At 41.9% G+C, this 12,193-nt stretch overlaps 1 protein-coding gene across 8 annotated transcripts in view; it reads right to left on the reverse strand.

Moving 5' to 3' along the window:
• Window positions 1-12,193, reverse strand: part of Acsl5 (acyl-CoA synthetase long chain family member 5) — a 53,518-nt gene that overhangs the window by 21,136 nt on the left and 20,189 nt on the right. For 6 of the 8 annotated variants that reach the window (XM_045157170.1, XM_045157165.1, XM_045157175.1 and 3 more), the window contains one exon: window positions 9,075-9,183. The exons of the other annotated variants lie outside the window; for them this stretch is intronic. In XM_045157170.1, coding sequence (XP_045013105.1) covers window positions 9,075-9,183 — 109 coding nt within the window. The remainder of the gene's footprint in view (window positions 1-9,074; window positions 9,184-12,193) is intronic. 8 annotated transcript variants of the gene reach the window in all.

Here is a 12,193-nt window from a genome sequence, read left to right on the forward strand (position 1 = left end):
TTTTATTTCTTTCTTTATTTGCAAGAGAGGGAGGAAAAGAAAAAAATAAAGAAAGAAGGAATATGGGCCTCAAATAAACTTCAAATGTGTGAGCCTCTGGCTCTATGTCGGTTCTGGGGTTTGAATCTGCACTGGCAGGCTTTGCAAGCAAATGCCTTTAACCACTGCCATCTCTCCACACCACATTATTTAACATTTTGAGTTCTTCATATATTATAGATACTAATTCTCTGTCACATATATAGGGGAAACAAGATAGAATGAAATATACTCAGCATATAATATATACCTGTAAACATATTTTAAAACAAAAGGAAGTAAGAAGACTAGGCAACGCCTGGAACTTTGGGCACCTATGGCGATTATCACTAGGATACTTCACTGACCATTTACTTTTTTGGGGCATATATATATATATCTGTGTCCATGTATAGCGTATGCCCTGTACATTTGCATGTGGAGGTGAAAGAGATGCTGAGTATCTTCCTCTAGGGCTATTCCACTTTATTTTCTTGAGACGGAATCTCTCACTGAACCTGGAGCTGCCATTTTTTAGTCAGTGTGGTGGTTTGATTTAGGAGTTCCCCCATAAACCTAGTTGTTCTGAATGCTAGGTTCCCAGCTGATGGAGATTTTGGAATTAACACCTCCTGGAGGTTCTGTTATGGGTGTTGTAGTCAGTTTCCCTTTGCCAGTAGCACACACTCCCGTTGCTGTTGTCCACCTGATGTTGGGAAGAAGGTAATGTCCACCCTCTTCTCATGCCATCATTTTCCCTGCCTTCATGGAGCTTCCCAAGTCTATAAGCCAAAGTAAACCCCTTTTCCCACAAGCTGCTCTTGGTTGAGGGTTTCTTGCCAGCAATGCGAACCTGACTGCAACAGTTGATACCAGAGGAGTGAGATTGCTGCTGCTTGAAATGTGACTGTGCAGCTTTTGGCCTTTGGGAGCTGAGGAATGTGGCACATTTTGAAACCTTGGCCTAAGAGATTACTTGCAGTGCTTTAAGGACAGCTTGATGGACCATTCTGGTCAGGAGATGAAAGACCTGCATGCAGTAAGAATTATGGAATGTGAGGCTTGGCTTGTGAGGGTGAGAAAGAGCTTTGCCTAGACAAGCAGTTTGTGTGAGAGGCTTGCTGTTTATGCCCCTGTCCTGAGAATGTGTGCAGGGGTGCATCGTGTAGAAATGGACTGGTATGTGCACAGGGGTATGGCACAGAAATGAAATCTTTGGGCTGAAACTTCGCCCATTCAGCTGAAGTTATATGAGCGATTACAACCTTTGAGATGGGGCTAGATGACCTGCATTGGGACAAGAGGAAGAATGCAGAATCTTGTGGAGGAGCCTGAGTTCTGAAGGACTGTCCTGTTCCTTGAAGTCTGCTTTATTCACCCATTGATTAACAAATTGGCACCCCACCTGGCATTATGGAGTATAAAAAATGCAGGAAATGACCTTCCAAGGCTCAGAGCCCTTTGTGGAAGAGGTAGAGGAAAGAATGTAAGGGCCAAAGAAGGGTAGGACTCCTTACAACGTGCTCCTCCAGACACAAGATTGCCTGGATATCCATGACCTCACAATGCCTGATACTACCTACTCAAGACCATCATAATAGGAGGAAAAGATGATGTCATCAAAATAAAAGAGAGACTGATTGAGAGGGGGAAGGGATATGATGCAGAGTGGAGTTTCAAAGGGGAAAGTGGGGGGAGGGAGGGAGGGAATTACCATGGGCTACTGTTTGCAATCATGGAAGTTGTTAATTTTTAAAAAATGCAGGAAAGAGAGGGTCATTGAATTTGCAACATGGTCTTGTGTTTTGGAAATGGCTATGGGCAGCACAAAGCAGCTTTGCTGGATGCCTTCATGGAGACCCGATGGAGCCATGAGGATGGACTGTGAGTTATAGTGGAGACCCAGTAGAGAGAGATGCTGGGACCAGGAGATGGCTGTTAAGGAAAGCTGCCAGCCCTGATGAAGTTTTCCAGGACTGTGAGTAGCCTAGCTGGAGGGGCAGAATTTGAACTCCAGAGACTTGTTGCTAGTTAGAAATATTGTACTTAGAGACTTGTCACTGGCTAGACTTGTTGGACTTGGAGCAACAGAGTTTGATGTTTTCCCTGTTTAAATCTTGTATTGGTTGGATATTTCTTTGCTATGCCCAATGCCGTCTTTTGCAGTGTGTTTATTATGTGCCATTATGGATTTGGGGAGGATTTTTTTGGTATCATGGCTCAGTTAAAAGACCTTGGATTAGCCAGGCATGGTGGCGCATACCTTTAATCCAGCACCTGGGAGGGAGAGGTAGGAGGATTGCCATGAGTTCGAGGCCACCCTGAGACTATATAGTGAATTCCAGGTCAGCCTGAGCTAGAGTGAGATACTATATTGATACAAAAAAAAAAAAAGACCTTGGATTATGGGGATTTTTGATCATTAGGATTGATGAAAACTGTGGGGATTTTGAAAGTTAGACTGAATGCATTGCATTTCACATCATGGATGGTTATCAGTTTATGGAGGCCAGGGGAGGAATGGGGTGGTTTGATTTGGGTGTTTCCCATGAATTTAGGCATTCTGAATTCTAGGTTCCTAGCTGATAGAGATTTGGGGATTAACACCTTCTGGAGGCAGTGTATTGCTGGGGACTGGCTTATGAGTGTTATATCTGGTGTCCCCTTGCCAGTGTTTGGCACATTCTCCTGTTGCTATTGTCCATGTGTTGTTGGCGAGGGGGTGATTCCAACCTCTGCTCATGCCATCGTTTTCCCCTGCCATCATGGAGCTTCCCCTCCAGTCTGTGAGAAAAAAATAAACCTCTATTTTTTTTAACATAAATTTCTCTTGGCTGGGTGATTTCTGCCAGCAATATGAACCTGATTGAAACAGTAATGTTGGTACTGAGGAGTGGTGTCTTTTGCTGCTAGATGCCTGACTCTGTGGCTTTGGCCTTTTGGAGCTGATTTTCAAGAGGAATATGGAAGGATTTGAAACCTTGGCCTAAGAGATTCCTTACAGTACTGTGAGTACAGTTTGATGGACTATTCTGGTCAGAGTTGAAAGACCTGAATGCAGTAAGAACTATGGATTGTGAGGTTTGGCTTGTGAAGGTGAGAAAGAGCTTTGTCTGGACTGGGCTAGAAGCAGTTTGTGTGAGAGGCTTGCTTTTATGCCTGTGTTCTAAGAACTTGTGCAGGGTTGTTTTGCGTAGAAATAGACTGGTGTGAGCAGAGGGATATGGCACAGAAAGTCTTATAGTCAGTTTCCCCTTGCCAGTGTTTGGCACACTCTCCTGTTGTTCTTGTCCACCTGATGTTGGTGAGGAGGTGATGCCATTCCCCCCTGCCATCATGGAGCTTTCCCTCAAGCCTGTAAGCCAAAATAAACCTTTTTGCCAGAAGCAACTCTTAATTGGATGTTTTCTTCCAGCCATGCAAACCTGACTGTAACAGTAAGGTTGACTAACACTGAGTTCTCCCATCTCCACTTACTTCAGGACTGGGGTTATGGGAATATGTGGCCATGCCCAAATTTTCATGTAGATACTGGTGGTTGAATTCAGGTCCTCGTGCTTACACAGCAAGCACTGCTACCCTCTAAGCCTTCTCCCTGGCCCCAGTGACCATTTTCCTTTTGTCCCACCAGCAACATCTCAAGTATTATCACATTTTCCTAGACAGTAAATAGTGCCATTTAAATATGTCTTCCAATTTGATAGATTATAAGTTATTATTTTCATCTCTTTCTTTTAACAATTAATACAATGTAATCTTCCCCCTTATTTTTAACTTTCTATGTGCTGTCATGAATCATGTGTTATAACATCATGCCATCAGGGAGCTGACTTTGCTTGTTTATGTGGAGGCTTACAAAGAACTACAAGAGCACACATAATCTGGCCATTGGTGTTTCTCGAGTTTGTGTCTTACACTGTACGGTAAGATAATACAACTTCTAATGAGCTAAATCACTTGGCCTCACTTAAATTAACATAAGTCTTGTGGGTGTTTGGGATCTGACTGAGTGGCAGAGCACTAGCTTAGCACTCAAAGGCCCTGGGCTCAATCTCCGGAACCAGCAATGAATAAATAGATGACAATAGATAGATGATAGATAGTTGGATGGATGGATGGATGGATGGATGGATAGATAGATAGATAGATAGATAGATAGATAGATGATAGATAGTTGGATGGATGGATGGATGGATGGATAGATAGATAGATAGATAGATAGATAGATGATAGATAGATGGATACATACATAGGTACATAGATAGATAGATAGATAGATAGATAGATAGATAGATAGATACATAGATAGATACATAGATACATAGATAGATAGATAGATAGATAGATAGATAGATAGATACATACATACATACATACATACATACATACATACATACATACATACATACATAGATGAAGCAGTTCTTGGAATGATGCCAAATTGCTGATAGGAATTCGGGTCTTGGCAAAAGGAAACACAACTAGGAATTCAGGGACCAGTAAATGAAACTGTTGGCTATGTGATGGAGGGAAAAAGGAAGGAACACAGGGAAGAGGTGGCTATTCTGACTGAGCAGATATGAAAAATGAACGAGGAGGCTGTCTGCAGGAAACATTAGCACTGTTATTCACATCGAAACAGCTGCAGAAAGGCTCCACCAGTGCAGTCTCAGACTAAACTGTTCCCTGGAGTGTGACAAGTCCTGATTTGCCCCTTGTTCATCAGCTGTTCTCCAAGGGCCATGTCTCTGGGCCCACCAATGAAGTCCTTTGTCCTGATGTTAGTCACTAATGACAGCTACTGTTGATTGAATGCCAGGCACATTAACCCCTTGGGGCTTCCTATTAGCATTCCCTTGAAGAATTGGGGCAGCATTTTCAAGCTCACCCAGTAAGAAGTAGAGGCCATAGATATGGAAGACATTCTCCCATATTTATTTAATGTTTTCTCAGTAATGAGAATGCTAGCAAAATCCTCTCCCAAGGAATAAGTCCAATAGTTGGCTCAGAGGGACAATTCAGATCTCATGAAACTCTGTGGACTTAGTCAGCTTTAGTTTTCTAGTAAATTCCTGACCAGACAACAGCCTCACCTTTACTAATTTAGCTCGTAGCTGGCTGGGTTCTAAGGTGTTGCCATCTCTAAAGAGTCCAATAGGGAACACCTTTTAGACTAGGTAGATATCACAGCTAGGGAGAGTTTAAACTCTGTCTGCAGAATCCCTTGGAAGTTCATGATTTTAACCCTTGTCGAGGATTGATGGGCTCGGTGTGTGAAATTCTGATTTAGTAGAATTGAGGTGGAGACAGGGGTTACATGCTTTAAATACTATTCCGAGGTGATTCTCAACAGAGATGAACTACTGGCTAGGAGTGACACATTCAGATTTATGTATTCTACCCCAGATAATACTAAATATATCATTTTTCAAATAGCCATGCCATTTTCACTTTATTGCTAACAGTTTTTCATATAATAATAAGCTCATTTTATGTTACATTAGTCCTGATGCTACTATCTCCCAGAAATATCTTCTTTAAATATTTCCTTTAATTTATAAGTGAAAATCCCAAATGAAGTATTTTATGTGCCACATAGTACATACTGAATGATGTTTTAGTCACAAAAACAACACACAGTGAACAAAACTTCTAATTACAGAACTTTCTAAAGGAAATTCTATTTTAGACATCAACTCTGAAGTTGTCAGAGAACTAAAGAAACCAATGTTTTACTTGCTTTTTCTGTTTTTGTTTTTGTTTTTTGTTTTGTGAGGTAGGGTCTTACTCTAGCTCAGGCTGACGTGGAATTCAGTATGCAGTCTCAGGGTGGCCTCGAACTCTCAGCACTCCTCCTACCTCTGCCTCCCAAGTGCTGGAATTAAATGCATGAAACACCACGCCTGGCTTTACTTGCTTTTTGTTATTGGCATGAAATATAAATAAATGCAAATTTAGACCCAGAAATAATAAGTAGGGGCTCTTCTGGGGGCTTCCTGCAGAAAGTTATTTTTTAAAAAAATATATCTAATTTATGTATTTATTTGAGAGAGACAGAGAGAATGAGAATAGGCATGCCAGGGCCTCCAGCCACTGCAAACAAACTCCAGATGCATGTGCCATCTTGTGCATCTGGCTTACATGGGTCCTGGAGAATCGAACCAGGATCCTTTGGCTTTGCAGGTAAACACCTTAACTGCTAAGCCAGCACTCCAGCCCCTGAAAGTTTTTTTTTTAACAATAAATCTTACATATTCTTTTTTTTTTTTTTGGAGGGGGGTTTCAAGGTAGGGTCTCCTTCTAGCCCAGACTGACCTGGAATTCACTATGGAGTCTCAGGGTGGCCTTGAACTCAGGGCAATCTTCCTACCTCTGCCTCCCGAGTGCTGGGATTAAAGGCATGCGCCACCATGCTGTCTTCATGATTTTATATATCTATCTATATAATATACAGAAACCACACACGAAAGCAAATCTATGGCATTTTACTTTCTGTCACTAACAATTCACTTTATAAGATTATCTTGAGTTGCATCTATTTTCCTGCAAATGACTAATATTTTCTTAGCTGAAAATTTCCATTGTGTGTAAATGCATTTTCTTTATCCATTTCTCTGTTGTTGGATACCTAATTTGATTTCCATCATTTAGCTATTGTGCATAGTAATACAATAAACATCTATGTACAGGTATTTCTGTGCTGTGTTGACCAGGAGTGGATGGGTTATATGGTAGATCTATTTTTAGTTTGAGGAGCCTACTTACTGATTTCAACAGTGGCTGAGTTAGTTTACATTCTAGGGGGTGTGAATGGAAGAAAATATGATCAATTTGCATTATATACTTATATGAAGAAAATGTCCTTATATATAAGAGTACTGTGTGCACTGAATACAGTAAAACAAAAATCTAAAATGACTAAATAAGAAAGAGCTAAAAATGAAACGTTTCATATGGAGGAATAACTACTTTTAGAAAACATTTAAGAACTAACCTAAGATAAAATCATCTAGTCAAAGCAGACAGACTTAGGTTTTAGTATGAGCCCTAACCCTTTCTAGCTCTGTGACCTTGGGAATGTACTTTAACCTTGAAGTCTCCACTTCTTTATCTGTAAAATTCAGAGTAATGGCGATGAGCTTCTAGGTTTCAGGGACGAGCTAAGTGTGCACAATAGCTGTTGAACAGTTAGTACTTGATGCCAGTTACCTACTGACGTGGTCATAGTCATGGTTAATGGGCACTGAGTGAGGAAGGGATAAAGAGCTGTGCAGCTAAGCCTCTGCATAGCAGAATGTCAACTGAAAGATTGGAGAGATGGTTCAGCTGTTAAGGTGCTTGCCTAAGAAGCTTAAGGACCCAGGTTCAATTCCCCAGGGCCCATGTAAGCCAGATGCACAAAGTGGGAATGTGAATGGAGTTCATTTACAGTGGCTGAGGCCCTGGCACATCTCTTTCTCTCTATCTCTCTCTCTCTGTGTCTCTTCTATGTCTTTCTGCTTGCAAATAAGTAAATTTTTTTTTAAAGGAACAGAGTTATAAGCCAGGAAATTTGAAAGGAAACTTAGGTGTGTACTACTGTGTCCAATGATGTAAAGTACATGTATATGTGTATATATATAGACACACATTTACACACATACATGGCTTAATATTTTCAAAACAAAGCCCACCCGGTGCTTTGTTTTGAAGCCCAAGGATAACTGTCTACTTGACATGGTGGCAAGCTAAAGTTAGGGAAAAGCTAACAAGTTAGAAGTCCCAAGTGCCAATCCTGACTCAGATTCTCCATGTGCAAACACAAGGAAATGTGCTTCTGAGAGGAGGGTACCTAAATAAACACTGTGCTAGTGAGTTAGTCAAGTACCTTCCCATGCGGCGCTGTCTCCTAAACTCCGCAACACTGGGCAGGGAAGTTTCTTCTTTGGCTGAGAAGCAGACTCAGAGAAGGCAAGAGGTTTGCATAAGGTTACGTAGCTGGCACAGTAGCATTGAGGTTTACACTATTTTCCACACTCATTCTAACACTGTGCTAATGTTGCTTCGAGTGTGCACATTGTGAATCTTCTCAGACCACCGCCTCCAAATAGTTAGGTTTTTAGAAGTAAGACTAAAGGAGAAATTGGAGCCAGGTGGTTTTATTGTTTTTGCTATTTATGTATTTATTTTGGTTTTTCATAGGCAGTCAGTCAGGAACAAAGGCCCAAAGAGAGGAACAAGGAGATGTCACCTCACCTGCTTTGGCAAAGCTAGAACTAGGCGTCTGACCCAGTCGTACCTAAGATAACTACAAACAATCCCTCAACAACAGCGCTTCTCCTCCTTCCCCATCTGGCACACCTGGGCAGGCTGGCCTCACCTGAGTTAGCCACTTGAGTCTAAAAACCAATCAGGTCTCTCTCCCTTACCCACCTGAGTCTGATAACAAAACGCATCCTAACTAACTATAAAGGGCTTTTTCTGTGAGTCACTGCCCTCTCTTAACTGCTCGTTCACCCATACTCTTGAGTCTCCTGGCCCCTGCTTGGGTAAGCTCTTTGTCTCGCCCGGTCCATAAGGAAGGATCTCACATTTGTCTGGATATATCTCTGCTTGCTTAATACCTTTCCTTAAGCCCTGGGCCCTTTGCTATGTTACTTCTTAGTCTTTCCAGAGCCCCGTGTGATTGTAAGGGTGACAGGTTTCCCCTCCACGCTTCTCTTCCCACCTGGGTGCACTTGTGTTTCTTTTAGATCTTTTCGTGTGGCCTCCCAGGTCCTGCCTTCCACTCTGCAGCTTTCTTCCCCCTTCCAGCCAGGCAAGAAATTCCCCTCTGGCCTGAATCGTTCCAGCCTTTTCCTGAACACCAGTTTTCCCTAAAGAAACCTCATCATTAATAATTTACCCTTCTCAGAGTCTGTTTCAATTCCTTGTTAAAACGGACAAGAATCTAAAAGTTGGGGTTCACAGGCCAGGAGGAACCCCCATACTCTAAAATCCCATACAAGATGAAAGAAAGAGGGCAGGACAGACCCAACTCAGGATCCTTACAGGCCATGCTAGAGGGCTAGGCTTACCAGACACAGCAAGTCCTCTTTGGAAAATGTCATATACTGTCTTGACATCTGAGTAGTAACAACGCATTAAGTTGTCGTCCTTCTGGGAAGCCCCCTTCCGTGCTCCTCCCTAAGACACAAGACCAAGTTTAAGCTGAGTTGGAGTCTCTATCCTTTCCAAAACCTTGATGGATTGAAATGAAGGTGATATAAATGCTGTTTTTTTGTTTTTGTTTTTGTTTTTGTTTTTGAGGTAGGGTTTCAGTCTAACCCAGGCTGACCTAGAATTCACTATGTAGTCTCAGGGTGGCCTTGAACTCACCATGATCCTCCTACCTCTGCCTCCTGAGTGCTGGGATTAAAGGCGTGCACTACCACGCCCAGCTAAATGCTGGCTTTTGAGATCATAGGGCTATTATCTTCTTAAGTGAAGTGTTTAGTCCTCAAAGATGTGGTATGGCCCCATAATAAAAAATTTGAAAATCATGAATTATAAAGACTTTTAAAAATTGTGTTGCCACCATCCTCCCCATAGCAAGACATTGTCACAATTATATTTTGGTAACACCCCAAACACGTGTACATGATACATAGATATACAAAGGAAAGATTCTTTCTATAGGTTTACTTCTTTAAAAAGCATTATCTAGGGCTGGAGAGATGGTTAAGCACTTGTCTGTGAAGTCTAAGGACACCGGTTCAAGGCTCGATTCCCCAGGACCCACGGTAGCCGGATGCACAAGGGGGCGCACGCGTCTGGAGTTCGTTTATAGTGGCTGGAAGCCCTGGCGCGCCCATTCTCTCTCCGTCTCTCTATCTGCTTCTTTCTCTCTCTCTCTCTCCCTCTCTCTCTTTCTCTCTCTCTCTCTCTCTCTTTCTCTCTCTCTCTCTCTCTCTCTTTCTCTCTCTCTCTCTCTCTCCCTCCCTCCCTCCCTCTGTCACTCTCAAATAAATAAAAATGAACAAAAAAAATTTTTAAAGCATTATCTAGTTTAAACAGGTATGAAATTTATCATACTTTGTTCCCGGAACTGTGTAAATACTGCTGACACAGCTGAAACAAAACAGCTGTCCTGAGTACCTCATAAACTAGGATTTATGGAGTGTGGGTAAGAATAGAACACGTGTAAACATAATAATAGGATGGATATATAAGCTGTAATAAATATGTAGTTTGGAAAACAAATGAAGCAATAAATTATGTATAAAGCAAGAAGGCTACAGTGAAGAAATATTATTTTAATGGAGACATTTAAAATTAATAGGTGCTTACCAAAAACATGCTGTTAGGGTAAGGCAGAGGGAATAAAAAGAAAAAAAAAAAAAAAGCTCAAAGTGAAAGAACGGTCTGAACAAAGGCATAGATCATTAGGAAAGAGGAGAGCAAAAAGGGAGCCAGCTAGAGACGCTGGCTGAATTGTAGGGTCAGACTTTGGGCTGGGCCTGGAGTAAAATGAGAGCTACAGCCAAGGCCCAACCCTAATGAAAGTGAGTCTTTAGACAAATGGGTATTGATTAAATAAGCATACAAAAATATAAATAGGATAAAGACTACCAAGGATAAGGACTATGAAAGCAGAGTAACACACACAGCAGGAACAAGACATCTGAATTTGTCAAAGCATCAGGGAAGATTTCTATGAGGTCACATTAATATGCCAAAAAAAAAATAGGGGCTGGAGAGGTGGCTCAGAGGTTAAGGCATTTGCCTGCAAAGCCTAAGTACCCAGGTTCAATTCCCCAGTACCCACATAAGCCAGACACACAAGGTGGTTCATGTATCTGAAGTTCTTTTGCAGTGGTTAGAGGCACTGGTGCATCCATGCTCTCTCTCTCTCTCCCTCTCTTTCTCCCTCTCTCTGTCTGTAATAAATAAATAAAATAAACAAATCTTTAAGAAAAGGATACCAAAAAATAAATTCCTTGTCCAGTGAAGAGGCAAGGTCTTTTTGTCCACTTGCAGTGGAAAAGGAGGAAGGAAGAATCAAAGGTGATTCAAAATTTGAACTTAGGCAACTGGGTAAGAAGAGGCAAGCAGGAAAGGGGGTATTGGAGTGTGTAATGTGTGTATAGTATGTGTGTGTGTGTGAATAGAGATGTCCAATTAAGAGCCAGGCAGAGCCTGAGATGTTTGAGCATCCCTCACTGAGGTCAGAACTAGAAAGTGAGATTTGAGTGTCACTGCCTTGAGGTACCATTTTAAGTCACAGGAGAACAGATGTTTTCTCAGCTGTGGGGTACAGAGCAAGGGCTGATAGACTAGTCTGGAGATTAAATCTTGCTTGCTATTGTTTTTATGAATAAAGCTTATTGGAACACAGTCATACTCAGTTGTTTACATATTGCCTGGTGTTTTCTCTCTATAACAGTAGCATAAGTAGTTACAACAGAGGTCACCTGGTCCGTAAAAAACTATTATTTACTGCCTGGTCCTTATGGAGTACATGTGCCACCCCCTGCTTTAGAGAAATTCTATGATGTGAAGGCAGCCATAGCAGGTACGAAAGAACCTACGTGACTGAGGAATACTTCCATGGGATTAGCGAAATGTAGTTCATTAAAGGGCATGGTGACAGATAAAGGAGGAGTTTCAAGAGAAGTTCTCAAGCCAGTTGAAAGGAAGGGAACTGAAGGAGGAACCAGTGAATTTAGAAGGTAGGTTATCAGTGACCAGACACCTTGGAGATGGTACTGAGAAAAGTCAGGATCGGGGCTAACGTTCAGAAGAAGAGATCAACAAGCAGACCACTCTCTCAGTAGAACTCTGGTGGGAAAGTTAAGGACTGTGAGGAGACGGTGACAGGAAGCAGCAGGCTAGGAAGATGGCAATGAAGAAGGGAACATGGAAACAGAAAAGATGGAGGGAGGGTGGAGCACAGAGGAGCTTTGAAGTAAGATTCTCAAGTAAGTAAAAGAAGATTGTCAAAGAACAGAAAGGGTTAGCCTATGGCCATCAGGACTGTTGTGTTCTCTGAAGAGAGGGTGTATGTGTGTGGGGGAGGGGGAGTTGGGGGACAAGATAAAGATGCATGATGTAGATTCAGAAAGCCCGGAAGAAGGAAAGGTAAGTTCATCCTTGGAGCTCTCAGTATACTTGAAGATGCAAGAGGAAGTTGGGCATCTTGCTGAAAGCTAGGAAT

The sequence above is a fragment of the Jaculus jaculus genome, chromosome 1, assembly GCF_020740685.1.
Source record: "Jaculus jaculus isolate mJacJac1 chromosome 1, mJacJac1.mat.Y.cur, whole genome shotgun sequence".
Classification (NCBI taxonomy): Eukaryota; Metazoa; Chordata; class Mammalia; order Rodentia; family Dipodidae; genus Jaculus; species Jaculus jaculus.